The sequence below is a fragment of the Halichoeres trimaculatus genome, unplaced genomic scaffold, assembly GCF_033239565.1.
Source record: "Halichoeres trimaculatus isolate MK-OKI-2021-1 unplaced genomic scaffold, fHalTri1.1 fHalTri1_scaffold_16, whole genome shotgun sequence".
NCBI lineage: Eukaryota > Metazoa > Chordata > Actinopteri > Labriformes > Labridae > Halichoeres > Halichoeres trimaculatus.
In genome coordinates, this window is record NW_027437194.1 from 9,417,350 (window position 1) to 9,436,854 (window position 19,505).

Here is a 19,505-nt window from a genome sequence, read left to right on the forward strand (position 1 = left end):
TCTTTCCATGTGCCCCTGATCACAGAGCTCCGTAACGTAGATAAGGTTTAACAGGACACATGGAAAGACGACCAAAAAGCTGCAGATGTGGAATGACCTGTTCATTCAGCTGTAACGTGAAACTGGGTGTCGGTTCATGTAAAGATTAAATGCTGGCATTTGTTATGAGTTACTTTCCACAGGAAGTACGTGCATCGTCAAAGTTCGTCAACGCTCAACCCTGCAACATCTCAGCTCTAAGCTAAGGTCACGCACAAGTCTACTTGCGTCAGAGTTTGTGCACAGCATGCATCAAACTGACTAGAGAGGATTCACAAAGACAGGGAGTTAGGGATGAAAACGACAGGTTCACATCTACTAAATTTCAAAATAAAATGCCACATATGGACTTGCAACCATTTACCAGAATGTATTCATATAAAAAAGAAGTATAGACACAGATAAAATGTTTACAACCCCAAAACAAACGCATAATCTGGATCCATGTGGACACAACAGGGATTTTAGTTTGTACAGAACACATTTATAAATATAAAAATTACTTTAAGCAGCAAAAACTTTTACTCTATAGCTAAATGTTGAATATTCTGCGATGGTTAAAGCTCAAAGGCCCCAGAAAAAAGCCAAATAAGGAGTGAATAAGGCTCAGAAAGACACTAAAACCTGTTGTTTAGATATGATTCTCTGAGTAATGAAGACAGCTGCATTACACTTTAAACTCACAAGAGAAATTGTGGCACAAACAAAATATGGCATATGTGCTTCCTGTTGGAACTGGGAGTTACAAATAAATCCAAAACCGGTTCCCCTGGCATTAGGAGCACAGATATGTCTTAAAATTTGAGAGAGGCAGCCCTGAGAGGTGGTTAAAGAGGGGTTTCGTAGATCTCTTTTGTCTTTTAACATTAGATGTCGCTGCTGTGATCAAAGGACGCATCCTTCATGAGTTGTTTTGGTCTTAAATGTTTCCTCTCAGTTGTCATTAGCTAGATGAGGAAAAAAAGCTGCAGGATAAATCAAAGTGTTAAACAGCAGAGGAGGAAAACATCAGAGTGTCGTGTTTACCTTCTCCATCTTCTTGGCCTCGATGTGTCTCATCACCTGGTCCCTCCAGTCAGCTGGGACCCGCCCCCCTCCGGCTCCTCCTGCCACCTGCCCTGGCCCGTCCAGCAGCGAGTGCTCAGACTTCACCCTGGCGTTGGGCCTTTTGCTGGGGCTGCCCTGCTGGTAGTTGAAGTCGCTCACAGACATGGTTCTCTCCGGGAGCTCATGGGGCTGCGGCCGGGCGCTCACCGGCCTGGAAGCCCCCGGAACGTCAATGCTGTATGTGCGAGCGGAGAGGGGCCTCTGCATGGCTGTGCTCATCGCCAGCGGCCCCCGTGCGAGGGTGTGAATGTCTCTGTACGTCATGTATTCACCTTCAGGCAGCTGCATGCGCCTGGGGTCGCCTATGGAGGCTGTGGAGGCGGTGCTGCTCTGCCTCTGCAGGGTGCTGCTGCGAGCCTGTCCTCCAGCTGAGTGAAGCCTATCTTTAGCCCACATGTCCCCTGACGGTTTGGGCCCCATGGGAGGCCCCCTCTGCTGGGGCTGCAGAGGGTACGGAGGCGCCTGGTTACGGTTTGAATAGTTGGTGTTGGCGAGGGAGTGAGGAGGTGGGGGGAGGTAGCCTTGGTGCTCAGGCGGCATGGGTGTCCTCTGAGCCCAGAGGCCGTCTTTGGGCATGGCGCTGCTCGTGTACTGGACGTTGTACTGTGGAGGAGGGATGCCCATTGCCATGCTGGAGGAGACAGGGTACCTACTGGTGCTTGCAGGAGGTTTAGAGGAGGAGAGCAGGTCTGAGGAGGACGCTGAGGAGCTGGGGTAGATCTGCAGAGACTGATCGTTCAGTAACTGGCTTGCTGATTTGCTCCTGACAATGCTCTGACCCTGCGCTCCTCCTGCTCCCCCTCCTCCTCCTGCCGTCCTCCCTGCACCATCATACGAGTCCCCGTCTCCATCGAAGGAGTAAACTTTCATACCTCCTGACTCTATGTTGCTAACGCTGTGAGACTTCATCACCTGTGGAGGATGGGGCCTTTTCTCAGGGGACAGCTCCTCCGTGCTGCGAGACAGAGACATGTCACTGCTGGCTGTCATACCTGTCGACGCCAAATGTCCCGCAGATGTCTCCACCTGCGTCACTTGGCTATTGATGCAGTCAATGACCTGCTGGTTTCCATTCAGAAAATGCTCGTTGCTGAATCCCTGCTTCCCGTCAGAGTCCTCTTTTGTCATGGCTCCGTTCTTGGCGTCCAGCTGTACCATGTTGTCGGTGGGCAGCTTAGACACGTTCATATTGATCTGGTCCCACTTGGTGTAGTTCTCTCCCACGCCGTTGTTGATTCCCTTCTCGATGAAAGCCAGCCGGGCTTCCATGGAGAGGTCGTAGTCTCCCATTTTCTCTGGAGGGGTCTGCTGGGTTTTCAGGAGGGCTGGGAGGGAGGTTTCTGAGCCGTTACCATTATGTAGGAGAGGGGTGGTGTCTTTAGGCGGCTGGTTCATGTTCTCATCTTCATGCCTGAAACACAGAACAAAAAGCTGCCTTAGCTACAGAAAGAAACCTCGTCTTCATTTTCAACTCTTCTTAGAAGGATACCGACCGTGTTTTTGGTAGAAAAGGCATCTTGGCCTCTCGCTCTGGCGTGCACAGAGAGTTATCTTGACTGCTGTCTGTGGTCAGGGACACCGAGTCAGACATGCGTGATGGTGAAGAGCAGTTGCTGTTGTTCTGGTTGCTGTTGGCTACGGTTTCATCCAGCAGAGAGTCTGCATCATCTGGGAATCAGAGAGATCACAGTTAGCTCTCTTTAACTGTTGTCATCAGCTGTCGAGTTCGATTTTTTCAGTATGAAGCCCCACACAAGTCCGGTTGATACACATTCCCACTACAACAGCAGCCTCACAGCTCCTCAAATATGGAAAAATATCTTAATTTTGTGTGTCCAGATCTTTAAATTGTTTACTACTACACAACCTCAACGCTTAGTGTCTTCTTCTCCTTTATATTAATAATAAAAAGTTTCTCAATTTGAGAAATGAAACCAGAATACAGAAGGAGAGAAAAGGCTCAAACCAGCAATTAACCAATCCAAGACAAGAACCCAGTGCAAGGAGAACCCAACCAGCATAATTAAGCAGACGTTGACCATAATCACCCATCAGCAACAGAGGAAGCCATCAACAGGAAATAAGACCAGGAGAAACAAAGATGAATGAGGATGTAAGCAAAAAGAAAGAAATAGAAACACTAAGAAAATTGATATGAAAGTCTTGGAGATTGTGCCCTGAGAATTCAAAGTAGCATTGCTTGAGGTTCAGCTTAAATGTGTGCAGATTTTCAAACCTCTACATATTCATACAATCTGTCTGTAAAATGATCAAAACGTTTCTGTTCTAAAAGTTTAGCATGAGATATTTGTAAGATTTATGATATGTTGAAAGCGTGGGCCTCAAACACCAAGGTCTGTCCCTTGAGAGGGCTTCAACTTCCAGAGGGCTGGCCAATCAGAGGGAAGGGGGTTTGGGGAGCCTTTAAGTGATACTCCGGGATGGAACAAGTTCCTTTCACAAAGTTCAGGGCAGAAATTACCCCTACAGCAGTGTTTTTGTGCAGCAGAAGCCCAGGGCGCACGCACCAAAGACCCCCTCCCTGCTCCTCTGCCGGTTCCCTCTGCACTTAGACAAGGACATATTTTACTTGACCAAAAACACAAATAAACGGACTCCCACCGAAAAAGTCTGATATTGGTCTGCATTCACGCTTTTTTTAGAGAATTTTCAGCGTGTTAATTTCACGCAAAAACACAGCTAAATAAGGCTCTAGTTCTCATCGTGTTGTAAAATGGCGCTACCTCCGCTGCAGAGCCACAGCTGGCTATGAGGCGCTCGCTTAGTGTATCAGTCCGCGCGCCTGGCGTGCCAGATATAAACAAATGCAGGTAGTCTGCCAGGACGAAGAGACACGATGAGAACTAGAGCCTTATTTAGCGGTGTTTGTGTGTGGACATAACGCGCTGAAAATTCTCTAAATAAAGCGTGAATGCAGACCGGTATCAGATTTTTTCGGTGGGAGTCCGTTTATTTATGTTTTTGGTCAAGTAAAAATTGGTCCTGCCAGGGGAGCAGGGAGGGGGTGTTTGGTGCGTGTGACCTGGGGCTTCTGCTGCACAAATTCACTTCTGTAGGGGTAATTTCTGCCCTAAACCTTATGATAGGACCCAACTTGTTCCATCCCGGAGTATCACTTTAAGGAGACAGCAGCTAAGACTTGAGTGTAAGACTTTTCTAAAACAACAGACTGAGAAAAACAGGGATTTTTTAAGCTGTAAATCATGTGAAGATACAACAGGAGCACAAAATAAAGACTGAAAAAAGCACACCACCCCCTCTTTAAGGTAACGTGTCCCTGGCTATGCCTAACTGTAGAAGACAAACAAGATGTCACCAACTAAGACACAAGCTATGAAGTATGCTAATCTTTTCCAACTAGCTTTAAACATGATTAATTCTGCTACAAGGGGGTCATTTTGAGATGACCTCTGATGTGTTTTCTAGCTTTTACTGCCAGCTCCAAAAGGACACTAAAGGAACTGTGGCTACACTAGAGTTTGCCGCTTTCCTTCATCTCTAACACAAGCTCTCTGAACATGTTAGAGGAGGTTTTTCAGGCCTTTTTAAAAGAGATTATGACAGGGAGCAGCCAAGACAGCGAGTAGACAAAGTAACTGCAGCATTTAGAGGTCTGATGGGGACAGATACTCCTCAGGGGGATTCTGTAACAAGGTGTTTGCCTGCTGCTCACACTATGAATGTCACTTCAGGGACGTGAAGAAAAGAAAATCCACCTCAGCGCTGTGAGAATCCTTCACCCCAGACTATAAAGCTTCACAAAAACAGGCGACAGGAGGCTTTAACCTCCAAACTGAACCTTTACCTTTTTTGTCCTTACTTAAAGTCACTACTTTGGGCTGGTTGATGGAGATCTCGATGAGAGGCGGTCTCATCTCTGCGATTTTCATCTCCTCCTCTTCGTCAGACAGCTCCTCAGAGTCCTACAGATGGGGACATTAACAGTTGAAGCTTTGCAGAGTCCTGCTGTGTTGTTTGAAGTAAAGTTAAAGTGCTGACTGTTAAAATACCTCCAGTGTGTCCTCGTGGTTCATCATGGAGCCCTCTGAGGATTTGAGTGGGACTCTCTGAGAGCTGTAAGACTCTGATGTGTCTTTTGACTCCAGTGGAGCCAGATTTGGCGTGTTGGTGGAAACCTGAGGCTCCACGTCCGTCGCTGTGCCGTTAGGACACGGCGCCTCGATCACCTGTGCAGAGAAAGAAAACGAAGCGTTAGATCTGACTGAAAGCGTGTTTTTATTTCGATGCTTTACAAGCTGACGGTGATCTGACCTTCACTCCCACATCCTGCACTCCGATGTGGTTCCTCTCCACAGGTCGTGCATCTTTCCCAGACTCATCCCCTGACTCGTCCTCCTTCAGCCGGTGAGCCACAGACTGAGCCGTCTTCACCATGTTCTTCAGCTCGTCGGGGTATGGGGTCGGGTAGCGCTTCAGGTTGCCCTCCTGAAAAGTATCAAACACAGAGAATTCAATCAGTGAAACAAGAGGAGGTGGCATGATGGTTTTAGAAAGTACACCAGAGGATCACTGGTGTTAAAAATGCAAAAGCAGTCTCAAAAGCTCCTCCAGTGCAGTCATTCCTCTTCCTAACTCAGTGAACCAACAGTTTGACACGAACCCTCGGGGGCGTCTCCCTCTCATCCTTGTCCTCGTCACACTCGAAGGCCACCTGAGCTCGGTGTTTGCGCTGTTCCTCCCACAGAGCTGGGTTGAAGCTCTCAGAGTCAGAGTTGGGGATGTCTGAAATGAAAGCAGAGAAGAGTCCTTCATTAGGAAGAGATTTTATTTTCTGAGTGGGTGACAGCTCCTCCTGATCTTTATCTGACCCTGTTTTTTGACTAAATTTCTCCGGTCTTTTGAGCTGTGCCCTCACTAGATTGGTGTAAAGGGAGAGTTGTGGACTATTTCAGTGTTGTTGATGCATATTTACACCGTGCTCAGCTGATAGCCTTGAAACTGTCTGGCTTGTCATCCAAACCACTTCTTGCTTTTATGTATTTGCACTTTTAACTTATGCGCTATACTCTTTATTGTGCAAAAAAGGCAACTGTAATAACTGAATCTCCCTTGGGATCAATAAAGTATTTTTGATTCTGATGATCTGCAACAGCAGCTCACCTTCAAATAAAAGGTCAAACATTATTTTTCTAACTGCTGTGATTTCCTGTAATGACACTGAAAGAGAAACTTTAAAAAGCAGATTTAATAATCTGTTTCAGTTCTTAAAACTTCTATCTTTACCCAACCTAGTCATCAGATCTGCTTCACCAAATATGTAAGTCTTTGTTTCTATCACTTTCACTTCTTTATCTGAATGGTAAAATCTGCAGAGATACTTCATATGGTGATTTGACATCTATCTTCATGATGGTATAAGTGATAAGTCTCACTTTGACCACCAGGAGGCGCAAAGGCAACATGCAGCCTTTGATCAAGTGAAGGAGGCTGCAGAGAAGCTTGAAATTGAGGAGTGAGCTGCTTAAACTCCTAAAACTGAAAACACATGATGGGCCATTCTGATTTGGTTGACCTTGTGCTTTAAACGGGACATCAGTCTATTAAAAAAAACAACTTTGAAAGCAAAACCTTTAAAAAATACTAGTAATTTTACATGTTTGAGGGAGACATATTCAATATCTTCCTTTTTTTGACGCAACTCCTGCAAGATGACCAAGAAATGTCAAAGGAAGGTGAAACGTGACTATGTGCTACTTTTTCCAGAATAGAAATTTCAAAAGGTTATTAAGTGTAAAGAAGAACACTTAAAGTTTTTATACATCATTTTTTTTTTCTTTTTCACCTCTCACCTGGTTTAAGCTATAAGTTGTGCACCAGGCAGTGTGGTTTCCTGCTCTTCAACCTAATTTCAGATGCACATTTGCACCTCAGAAACAAATAACTGATCAAAAGCAAGAGTTTAAAGCGTAGGAAACACTATCGAAGTCCTGTTTGTCTGCAGCTTCACTGAATACTCTCTGGATAATGTGAGTCACCTGGTGTGTGGCCTTCGTATCAACAAGTTGTAAAAAAGTCATTGCAGTCAGGTCGTTACTTATTCCAGCTTCTCAGGAAAACACGAGGAAACAGATAAAGCTGTTTTGGAAAAATTCCCACTAGGTTACTATGGAAAAGTGCATAAAATATAACTGTGAGACGCCAAACAGAGGAGTGATATAAACTACTTGACTCTGGGGCTGTGATGCAAAAGGGTCCGTGCAGGTTATGGGGTGTAACAGGAATCCAAACCAGACTAACAGATGCTCGACAAGAAGAGGAGAGCTACTGTTTCTGCTGCAGCTTTGCTCTCAGGTAACAAGTTCCTTCATAAAAAATGAAAACAGGGATCCATGAAAGTTACCTGCAAGGTTAAGACTGCTACAACAACGATGGCGGTGGAGACATCGCTGAAAACGGTGCATGCTTACAACACCTAAAACACTGATCCTGCTGAGTCACTAAAGAGTTGAACTAGAGGCTGATTAACAAGCTTAAACCCTTCATATCCAGCCCAGTTTCTAAGAACTCAAAGAGGAAAACAGGTCAGAAACATTAGCAGTTTGATGCTCTGCCAGTTGAACCATGAAAGAGAAGTTTGGTCCGGGTACTCACAGTCCTCAGTCCGGGTTTGCTGGGGGAACATGTAATTAGTCAGCACAGTTTTGTGCGTGTCTGGATCCTCCTCTTTCTGGAGCGGGATCAGGGGCTTCGACTGCAGGAGACAAAAAGGAGGTTTCAGTGTTCTGTCAGCAATCAAGGGTGCTTTGTTGAAACTGATGTGGCCACACTAATTTCCCACAGTTCTTTTCAGCACAGCCTCACCGGCTTACTATGCGTCTTCAGACCACCCAACAAGTCTTCCTCTGATAAGACAGGGTTCAATTTTTACCTTGATAGCTCAACAGAGGCTACACATGATAGAAAGTGAGTGAAGCTAATTTAAGAGTTCAAAAAAGGAAGGAAATGAAAAATCTGAAGATAGGAGCGCAACTATTGGTTGACTCAGTTGATAAGAATCAGTGAAATGCAGACAAATTTATATGTGTGTGTTTTCATGAAATGCATGCACATAATGTTGTTTTCCAAAGTTAAACCATGGAGGAGTGAGATGTCTTGTGTATTTCCTATCTCTGCAAAGAGCAGTGCATGGAAAACACAACAAAACAGCAAAGTAAAAGTCTGAGGAGTGAGAGATCTTGTGTCTTTTCTGAAAGTGGTGCATGCAAAACAGTGACAGCTTGTGAAACGCAGCTGTGTCCTAAAACTTCAAAAGTCTAGGAGAATATCGCCCAAAAAGAGAAGAAGAAAAGGGCTCCTGTAAGATTTATGAAGCAAATTATACATTTCATGAAAGGACGACCATAATAAACGCCCAAGAGAGTCATATTTAGTTTCTACAATATGCTGAGTTTCTCTTTTATTTAGCTACCAGCTGACCTGTGTGTTGGTGAGTATTCACTCACTGCAGATGTGTTGATGTCTGTAGATGAATCATCTAATAAATTGAATAAAAATGAGGCACACTTGTAAGCTGTTAAATGTTTTGAGATGTTTTTGTTGTTTGTAGTTATGAGAAGCTGATTTTGTAGCATTTGCAGTTCAAACTCCTCAGCCAAACTTTGAGAGTAAAGTTTGTAAATGAGGCAGACTTTCTAAATTTGTATTAATGTGTTTGTGAAGCAGCTGATTCGGACACACAGCCTCCACAGTCACCCTGAAAGAGGCTGCATTTTTCCAGAGACAATTTGTTAAGGTATTTGAGCCGAGGCTCACAATAGTCGGGTCTAAGATGAGAAAATCCATGAATAATTGATTTCCGAATGCGCTGGGAGTCAACAGAGTGTAATTTGGAAATATTTATAAGCTCCTGCAGCGTCTGCTCCAACTTTACTTTTCAACACATTAAAACTTTTCTGCCCGGTTTGATATGAATACTTCAAGATCTCCTCTCTCTCGTACGCTGCAGTGACAAAACAGGACTCCAAAACCACTTCCTGAGCTGAGCCAATGTTTCCGCCTCTGATAGGCTTATCTCTCGAGGGCAACGCACACAGTAGCCAAGGCAGTAGGCAAAATTCATCACAACAACATGCCTGGTAGCATTCATGTCACTGCTGCTGAGAAGGTCAAATACCAAAGTCTAAACTGCTGCTGGTGTAAATAAAAAATACAGACGTAAAACCAGATTTCTCTGTTAAAACCACAGCAAAATACAAAAAAACTTGGTCACAAGAACTAGGACACTTCTTAAATCCCAAACTGGAACAGAAAACCGAGACCAACACATTTTCAAAATTTTTAAAGTTAAACCAAAACAAGACAAAAATAATCCCTCTGATGTCCTACTAGGAATCTGACATGTTGTGTAACTCTCTTTCTCTACCTTCAACTTATTTATTATGTTCACATGATTTTTCCCAGCAGGGCAGTGGTGTGGATCCTGCAGAAAACTATCTATGGACCATCAGTCTCCACCCACAGGAATTCACCCCTGAATACTGGGGACTTTCTGCAGAGCTCCACAGGAGGCAGGGTCTAAACTGAGACATTGTTTTATACACAGAAAAAAAAACTTCTCCAGGAGAGGCATGCTTCCCAAATTTTAAGGAGATGTGAGGGACTGAACATTTCTGAGAGCATTCAGAGGACAAGTGGGGAAGCAGTGGATGATTTTGGTCAAATATTCCCACTTAGGTACATTAAAACAGACAATTTTTTTCATTTTGATTAAACCATCTTGATTTAAGAACTCAAGGACGTAGTGGCTGCTGTTTTGCTGCTCTTATCTAATCAAACAAGCCGTAATGATGAATGCAAGATGGAGATCAAGACACCTCAGCAGCTTTATGGTAAGACTTGACCTTACTGCCCTAAAAGATGCCCCTCACAGTTTTTTGTAGACTTTTAGTTTATATTGCATATCTTTGTCTTTCACCATAGACTTTATAATACATGGATGTATTCTCTGTAAAAGTCATCCATTAGTTTCTGAAAGTTTTGAAGCTTGTAAACATTTTTATTTGAGCTGTAAAGATTGTCTTTTTGAATGGGTGTGTATGTGATTTTTGGTGTTTCTACAGCCAGCCTCTAGTGGACACTTGATGAACTACAGTTCTGCACAGGCTTCATGTTTTTCTGCATCTACATTGGACCAAAAGTGCTGAAAAGTACTGAAACGTTCTGGTATGATTTAGCGCACTTTTACACCAGAAGTCACTATGTGTAATGTGAGACCCTGAGCATGTGCAGTTAGATCTCAACAAAAATCAACTCATACATTTAAAAGTCTGTAGTTTAATCGGTTTATGAAAAGGTTTACGCACTTTAACCCTTTAAACATTAAGGTACCTTTTTCATTTTCACCTTCATAAGTTTTCCCTTTATTATCATACCAGAATGATTCACTTTGCCTTGTGGATGCAGAAATGTACTCTTTAATCGGGTATGTAATTTTTCTAGCAGACACTTAAAAAAAGAGTCAAGAGCTTAAAGGGTTAGATAATTTATGATCAGATTATTACGCTCCATGTAAACACAAATATTGTCTGTGCTGCTCCAGTCAAAGATTAGATCAAAGGCACGTTGTTAAAAGAGCTTTTAGACATTCAAAAAATCTTTTTTTTTTTTTTTATAAATGGGTTTAAATGGGCTCACTATATTGTTTTTTTCCTACTAATATATAATACACAATACAATAAAGTATACTTAATCAACCCCTGACAGGGAATTCAGTGTAGTAATATATGAAATATACTTTTAGTCTTGTGTTTTCTTTGTGGGTATGGTCAATAAAACATTTATTATGTGTAAAACCTTGTGTGACTTATTGATGCTGGGCTTGTCCCTAGTACTTCAAATGAATATCTTAGCCTGCCTTTTCACGTGTGTTAATGGTGTATCACTCTGCAGGCCCGTCAAGGTTAACCATACCGTTGTCTCCTACATGCATTAGGATTAAGGTAACAAGTTGTAACCTTCAACAGGATCCTGCAACGTGTTAAAAATTCAGACTTCACTGTATCACTTACTCCACGTTTGGATCAAATATCCTGGAAGTGGTTTGTTGCATTTTGAATGTGTTTTCCTGGAAGCTGCGCCACAGAGCGGAGTTAATTTACGGCCGAGTGTTGTTGTGTCAAAACAGCCTCTGTAGTCAAATGAGCGTCTGACAGCTCTGAACCCAGTGACACCTTCTGTCAAACACTTTCACTCGTTACTCATAGTGAACACACGTGATCTTACCTGATTCTCAGAAAGCCACATCGCTGTCATCTGGTTGAGCTTCGTGAAGCTGTACGGGAGATTCTTTAACCTGCAGCAGAGAGGAGACGACACAGGTGCTCAGTCATCTTACAACAACCTTTAAGACTAACGCAGGAAAATAAAAGCCCACTGTTCAGTCTGTGGGACAGATTTAATGTGAGGACTCTGTGTTTGTGTTGGCTGGAGCTGTGTTTAATTTTTCTTTAAAAATATTTAAGCATTGCGGGGTTGTAGCCAAAATTATTCAGCAAATTTGGCACTGAGGAGACACAGGGAAAGGAAAAGCCCTGATTTAAACCACAAAAAGGTTTCAGTTTCCAAACCAAACTCCATCTTTATTCCATCTAGAATAAGGACCCTTCAAAATAAAATGTCATAATTATCTGGTTGTGTTTCAGGCTGGGTGTGGGCTCATGTATGATTTTCTTTTGGTTTCTCTTCTTCTTTAATAGACACAAAAGTTAAAACCACATTCATTTCATACTTATGTAAAAGGATAGCTCCAGCAGATGGTGAATAACTGGCACTATTGCTTCAAAATCACATTAATGAAGCCATAATTCAGAATAAACTCCACATGCCCTTGCCCTTTAACTTGACCCTCTTTCTGCATGAATACTGCCGGTCCAGACTCACTTGTTGTTGCTCAGATTTATGACTCTCAGCTTCTGCATGTCCCCCATCTCCTCGGGCAAAGTCTCCAGCTTGTTGGAATGTAGAAACAGCACCGTCGCATTTTTCCAGCTTCCCATCTGCAGAGGAGTCAGAGTCATGAGCTGACAGGGCGAAGTCTTACTGCTGAGCAAGCCGACACGCCGTGCCGTTTAACACATCCCATCACTTCAGCGGGAATCACTCACCTCAGGAGGGAGCTGGGCCAGGAAGTTGTGATCGGCAGCAAATGTGCGAATGTTGACACACTGACCGATGGACGAGGGCAGAGCTTCGATCTCGTTGAAGCTGCAGTCGAGTTCATCCAGAGCAGTCAGCCTGAAGATGGAGGGAGACTTTGAGTATGTTTTGTAAAGTTATGCACCAGATTTTCAGTTTGGCACTTCTATAATTTTTTACAGGACACTTTTCTTTATGTGCCGAAAGTCCTCCTACAGTTCCCATAATGCAACTTAACAGCAACTTTTAATCTGACCCATCCTACTAAGCTGATCTTCTCTGAAACTTGTTAACCAGCCTCATGCTCCTCAGTGTGCCCACAACTCAGCTGAAAACCAGGACCATGGAGCCTCCTCTTTAGTCCTCTCTTTGAGTTGAGGATATTATCATTTGTACAAGTTTTACAATTTTAACATGTGCTACATTGGTTGATTTGACCTGACTTCACCCTCTTAATCTGGTTAATGTCACAGCTATATGACATGAAAAAAAAATGCAGTGTGTGATTAAATTGTTCAAAAGCTAATAACAGAAATAACCGTGTATATAACTCCTGGTAGTTGGGTCTATCTTCTGTCTGGCTTCATGCAAATGCAGGTTTCATCAACAACTCATAAAAGTGTCATTCATAACTGGGTTCAGCTTTATCTGAGTGCATCAAATGATTTGCAAACACAACCATGATATAAAGACCTTCATCCAAATGGTCGACTTTATGCATGCTAGTTTGGATGATATCGTACTTCACTCATTGCAATGATCTTAGACTTCTGTAAAATCTGTCGTTCTGCAACAAATGTAATTTCTGCTGTGGACATTATCCTTCAGAGCCACAGAGACCATCTGTCAACAAGTAGATTTGGTGGAGTGGTCCTTTGAATCTCACTCTACATCAAGAGCCTGCTATCCTTTGCCCCAAGTCATTCCACTACTTTTTGCTCTATCCGTCCTTTTCTCTGAATACAGGAGAGATTTTAAGAGCCCTCAGACTCCCGACTTCCGACCAAGCGGCAACCTCTGGTCTGGGAATATGAGACGATGTGGAAGTGCTAAAATCTGCTGTTTCTGAAGTGCTCGCTTGAGGCTGGCTCCGGAAGTAGCGGAAGTCACATACATACCAAGCCAAAAAAAAGTTGTTTTCAAAGCAGAAATTAACCTATTTACAGCCTGGTTCAAAAAACGTCTACAGTCTGACTCGCTAATTTTACTACTGGCACCCACTGTACGGGGGGTGAATTTTTTTCTAACTCGGCCATTCAGAGGACATTAAGATCGCGAGCTCTCCCAATAAGAGGCACAGCTGAGGGTCATGTGACCGACAGGCGCCCTATGGCTGTAGGCGAAGCCCTTGCTACTACCAATATGGCCGCTTTAGCTGATGTGCTTCATTTTCCGTTTCAGAAACAGACGGGTGATGTTGGCGAGACTACGTCCATGTTTTATACAGTCTATGCTTCCGCCATCCCCCATTGGCTTCTGGAGCAGAGATCAGAAGTCTCTTGATGCTGCAGGTGTTCATATTTGAAATGATGAAACCTAACTTAAGGTTGACCTAACAAGAAGCAAAGAGGTGGAGCTAAGGTGTGAATGCTTTAAAACCCATCTAAGTGCTGGTGTTCCCATTTTAAAAGTGCTCTTTAGATTACCGTAACTCCTCAACAATTTGGGCAAAAATTCAAACAACTTCTTAAAGGAAAAAAGACACGCTTTGCAGTTCTCATTACAGTGACTTCAACTATTTGGACAAGTGAAAATTTCAAACAGCAGAATAAGAAAAGATGAGGTTTTGAGCATGATTTCTGACTCCTTTAAGACCAAAAAAACAAAAACATAATAAAGTCCAGGTGGCCTGGATGACACATGAGACATGAGATGGTGATAAAGGGTTAACATCTTCAGATTTAATCAGCTAAAAAAAACACCATAAGTAACTTATAAACTTACTTATTACTTATAAACATTCTTATTATTAAGATTTTAAAGGTAAGACTCTAAAATACATGTGCGCTTCAGGACTCCTGAAGCCAGCCTCAAGTGGATGCCTAGGGAACTGCAGTTTGTACCTCTTCCACACTGGCTTCATATTTCAACAATAAAGGATGCGGCTTGTTTGAACTCCGCATCATCCGCATTTAAAACTCTTGGAAAGAAGTCGTAAAACCAAACTAAGTCTGTTTTTGTTTTCATAACAGTAAACATAAACCGCTTCTTCAACAAACAGATAAGTCCTGAAAGACGTTCACAACAACAATGATGCATTTTAGCGGCTTCACAGGACATCATTCAAAGCTGTGACATTTTAAAGTAAGCCCGTGTTGACACAGAAGCGGCTTGATGCTTGGGCTTTCAGCTGAATGAAAAATGCAAATGCATTCTGGGAATTCAGATGAATACAAACAGAGAGAGACAAGCAGGAGAGCTGCTGAGCTACAACACCATCAAATTCCAAAACACAGGATTTGACCCCTCTCTGCAGAATACATAACGGGGACGAACCAACGCTGCAGCCCACTGTGGGTCAAATCAAATCAGCTTGAATGAATGAGAAAAAAATCAGCTTGCTTAAGCTAAAATCCTTGCGTGGGATTAAGCTAAACCACGGGCTTTATCACATAATCTGTATCAAATTACACAAGGAGACACATTCAAACATACGGGACAATTCAGAGTGGTTTCTGTTTGGAAACAAAGGAGGAGAATAAACCTGAAACATGCAGATTTGTCCCTCCGTGGATGTCCAAGAGGACAAACAAGACAGCGCTGGATTAAATGGTGGCCTAATCTGCTGCAGAGAGCAGACGAAGGGTCATGATGTGAACCTGGCTGGCTCAGTGAGGCTTCAGCAGCTGTTGACTGCTGGATTCACCTGTCTGTTGCGGGAAATATCACTCCGAGAACGGAGGCCGCAAGCGCTTTTAATCCATCAGTGTCAGAGGGTCATCTGGCCAGAGATTACTCCCAACCCCGCCACAATAAAAGCAAAGCTCAAACTGTTTTCATAACTCAACATGACTCTGAGCCATGACACTCAATTACAGCCGTTCATGCTTCATAATCATAAGCATTATTAAGTTACTGAGTATCATCAGCATTAGAGCCGAACGAACAAAGCATGAGGACACATTAGGCTACATGGGAAGATCTGATTTATCCACACAGACGTTTTATATGATCAGCGCGACAGCAGATGAGACACTGCAATAATCCACTGATCTGTGGGTTTATTCCGTCGATGTTGAAGCTACGGCTGCAACACTCACCCGCCGATGGAGTCTGGCAAGTACATGAGCTGGTTCTCATCCACCTTCAGTGCGGTGAGCTTCTTTAGAGAGCCTGCAACAAACAGACAGACAGACAGAGAGTTAGATCGGTGCAGCTCAGGGCAGTTAGTGATTATCACTCACTGTTGCACAACAAAGAGGGATATCCATTACAGCTGTTAATTGGATTGATTTATACTGTCATCAATACAGTCATCAGCTCTGGCTCTACAGGGCTCTGCATTAGGACTCATCTGATTTCACTGGCCTGCTCTTTACTCATGGACTTTACAGTCTCCCCCTCGAGGGATGCAAGGAAGACAGAAAAATACTGGACTGTATGTCTGCATTAAAAACAAAATACTGAGTATGTACATGAATACAGGTCAAATTAGGCAACTCAAATGTTGTATATGTATTACCATAAAACTTCTGTACCAATTAAAAGCAGGATCCTTTTCAGAAGCCTGGTCTGTGCAACTGACTTTACAACCTGACATGTCGCATAAACTGATCTCCCCATCTGCTCACAGACAACAGGAAAGACCTGAATTCCATCAGGCTGTCAACTCTGCACAACATAAAGCTTCAGGATGATCTTTTAGCTATTGATTTACAGGAGAATGAGCGGAAACGTTGCTGAACTTCAACTTAAGTCCACAAAAAGTGGCAAAAAGCCAACTGTAGAGTGGCAGGAGGAGGATGAGGGGGTTTAAGTGCTTTTACTGTGGCTTTAGAGTTGAAAATAACAGACAGCAGATCTAAAGTTTCACTTTGAGTATTATATACAGAAAAACTTTACTGTGAAATTTCAGTTTGTGTCCTCAATTGTTTTAAATGTTAAACGGCAATACCTGGTTTTATAGCTACATATAACGTTCAAAGTTATGCATAAACCCAGCTCTAGTTTCACTTTAATTTCCCTGATTGTGACCACAGAGATGGATAAACTTAATTTTTTTATTATTCCTAAACATGTTTATGCACATTTAAGAAAGAGAAAGCCTTTTTTGTATTGCATTTGTGCATTTATATTAATGCTGCAACAGCCTAGTATTGACATCCTGATGTGCGGTTTTACATTGTATTACAACATTGCTTAAACCCGCAATGGGAGCATCATGCACAAATGCAACACTGCTCTTGCTGCACCCCTGTTATTACCTAATCACTACCAACGACTCGTGATATTTAAAGTCAAGGTGAGACGTCAGAAAGGAGTTATTTGCTCCATGACCTGGAAATTTGACACGTTTAGACAGGATACAGCATTAAGCGTGTATACCTTTAAGGCTGGATAAGGCATGTACAAGGAGAGTTGTAAAAAGAAAAAATAAAGTTAACACAAACTTTTAGTGCATTTCATTGGTCACAGGGCCTGAAAGTGATGCCACCATATGAAATTAACTACACTTTGCATCCAGCCTTAAAGGTAAGTATGCAGAAATGTTGCATCTGGTCTCAATGAGTAAAAATATAAAACACAGAGTATTATGCTTTGTTCAGTTTTTTTCTGTCCTTCTGGTACCTCTGAAGTGTCTTTATATGTTTCACAGCTTAAAAATCTTTCTTTTTTTACCCCTGGTGTTTTATTAACCCTTAAAGGGACAGTTCAGTTTTTTTGAAGTGGGGTTGTATGAGCTCTATGTGACCACTAAGGACATTAGAGACAGTAGAAAGGTGTCCCCTCTCCCTCAGTAAGACACAGACTATAATCGCTGGTGACGAGGAAATAGGCGCTAACAGGGAAATTCCGTACCAGATTCAAAGGCTATTTTGTCTGCCTACAAGAACTAAAATCAAAAAGTAATACCACAATTTAAGAGTGCGAACTATCCCTTTAATACAGCCTCTGTCTGAAACACTTTGTTTTAGCTGCTGTCTCTTTAAGGCTTCCTGGTCCACAAACCCCCTTCCCTCTGATTGGCCAGCCCCCTAGAGGCCTGTAAGAGGCGAGGTATAGGCAGATTTTGGTGTATGAGGCCTGCTTGTCTTCATAAACTACTTTTTTAGAACAGAGCTTTTTGATCAGTAAAGCCAGAACACACACAATTGTTTATTCACATCCATATTTACAATAAGGGGAAAAGGGGTTAAAATTCTAATCATTCTTCAGTTAAAGTTCAACATATTGTGACAAAATCACACCATGCGCTTCTATAACACAGGTAAATTAGCGGCTTACTTTCAAGAACTCTTGCTGCATTATTATTTTTGAATGTTGATGCCCAACAGGGGAATAGATCCAGAAATGAACACATTTTTGGCACAACTTAAAGAGTCTAAAAAGGTGTTTCATAAAGCTTCATCAAATGAGATGTGAGTGTGTGTGTGTGAGTGTGTGTGAGTGTGTGTGTATTCACCGATGGAGCCTGGCAGCTGTGTGAGGCCGTTGTTGGACAGCAGGAGGTCCTGCAGACTCTCACACCCACAGATCTGCTCATCCACCATCTCCAGGTTGTTCTTGGACACATCCAAGTAGACAAGCTGTTTGAGCGTCCCGAGCATCTGTGTGCGAGGAAATAGAAACACAGAATCAATGTTTGGATCCGCACTTATATAAAATTACCCTCGCTGAATGTGTGCGCAGAAGTGTCTGATAAATATAGAAGCTTTTGAATGAAGCACCCACTAATTGTTTTCAGAAAAGCAGTGGAATTACTGGTCAAATCAGAACGTTTATGACTGAAACAGTTAGTGTGTTCATACATAAGGCCAGACTGTGATTACAGCCGATGCTTTTGAAATGCTGGCAGCAGAACAAATGCTTTAATTTTGACCCAGTTACAAACAAGCTGGTCATTTGGATGAAAAAAATGAGTCCCCTGTAACACTTTCTGACTATCAAAACATCATTATAAATTAATTATCTTCAAGCAAATAATTACTCCAAATCTGCATTTTTTAGATATTTATCTGGGACCTCAGAAAACCCCAAAACAGTTTGTGATGCTGCTTTGTCTCTGCTGGGCCGAGAGTCTGATAAGAGCTGACGGCAGCCTGGTTTGATGAAGATTAAAGCTGACAACACGACTTAAAATCAAAGGAAATAATCTGAAGATGACGTTCCAGGCAGCAGCCACAGAGAATGAATAAAAGTCGTACCCCAGGTAGAAACGTCAGTCTGTTCCCGTCCATCCACAGCTCCTTGATTCCAGTCAGCTGCTCCAGTACCTCAGGCTGCAGACGCAAAGAGAAGAAAGGAGGTTCAGTGAAAGGGAGACACCACATTTTTATGACAGTGTGTGTTTGTGTGTGAGATGGTGTGTGTGTGCCTGCTGGGCTAGAACAAGACGATGAGCTTAACTCATCAACAAGCTGAAAATGAGCCCGCAATTTACTCGATGCGATTGTCATGTTCTAATAAAAGTCGTCTCTTTCAGAGGTTACAGAAGAGCTCTTTCTGTACCAGAGCCAAAAGGGGAATTCTGGTATTTTAAAACCTGAGCTCAAACATTACATTATTTCTGGTCTACATGACTAATGGGCACAACATTTGAGACGCTCCAGCAGCCAGAACAATTCTGCAGGCCAATTCCTCCAATCAGAGAGCGTCTTTTTGTTTTGCTTTTTGGAAAAGAAAGCATCATACTGTTATGAAATGTCTCTATCAACACTGATAAATAGACTTCTTATGAGACCTTTGTGTTAAATGGGAATTTTCATAATTACATAAGCCGGGCTGCACAACAACCTCGAGAAAGGAGAGAAATGTATCCAGAGACCAATTTAATCCCTTAGGAATACTTAAGCAGGAGTACGTTACAGGAATGTGACGCAACATTAATACCTTTGATAATGTCATATTAACTGTATTAGTAGCAGGATGCCAAGTGATGAAACAGTCCTGTTTCTCTCTCCTCTGTCAGTCTGACTTTCACCCTAAATGTTTATTGAAGTTATTAACCATGGATCTCTCTTGAA

At 42.6% G+C, this 19,505-nt stretch overlaps 1 protein-coding gene across 3 annotated transcripts in view; it reads right to left on the reverse strand.

Annotated features, from left to right (window-relative positions):
• erbin (erbb2 interacting protein) overlaps nt 1-19,505 on the reverse strand; it is a 76,437-nt gene that overhangs the window by 9,163 nt on the left and 47,769 nt on the right. For 2 of the 3 annotated variants that reach the window (XM_074689792.1, XM_074689789.1), the window contains exons 9-21: nt 18,687-18,761; nt 17,945-18,089; nt 15,582-15,654; nt 12,291-12,420; nt 12,067-12,182; nt 11,410-11,479; nt 7,780-7,879; nt 5,789-5,910; nt 5,440-5,613; nt 5,178-5,354; nt 4,973-5,090; nt 2,640-2,814; nt 1,066-2,557 (exon numbers count right to left, since the gene is read on the reverse strand). In XM_074689792.1, the coding sequence (XP_074545893.1) occupies nt 1,066-2,557; nt 2,640-2,814; nt 4,973-5,090; nt 5,178-5,354; nt 5,440-5,613; nt 5,789-5,910; nt 7,780-7,879; nt 11,410-11,479; nt 12,067-12,182; nt 12,291-12,420; nt 15,582-15,654; nt 17,945-18,089; nt 18,687-18,761 (2,967 nt within the window). The remainder of the gene's footprint in view (nt 1-1,065; nt 2,558-2,639; nt 2,815-4,972; nt 5,091-5,177; nt 5,355-5,439; nt 5,614-5,788; nt 5,911-7,779; nt 7,880-11,409; nt 11,480-12,066; nt 12,183-12,290; nt 12,421-15,581; nt 15,655-17,944; nt 18,090-18,686; nt 18,762-19,505) is intronic. The other variant, XM_074689790.1, reaches the window with a different exon arrangement.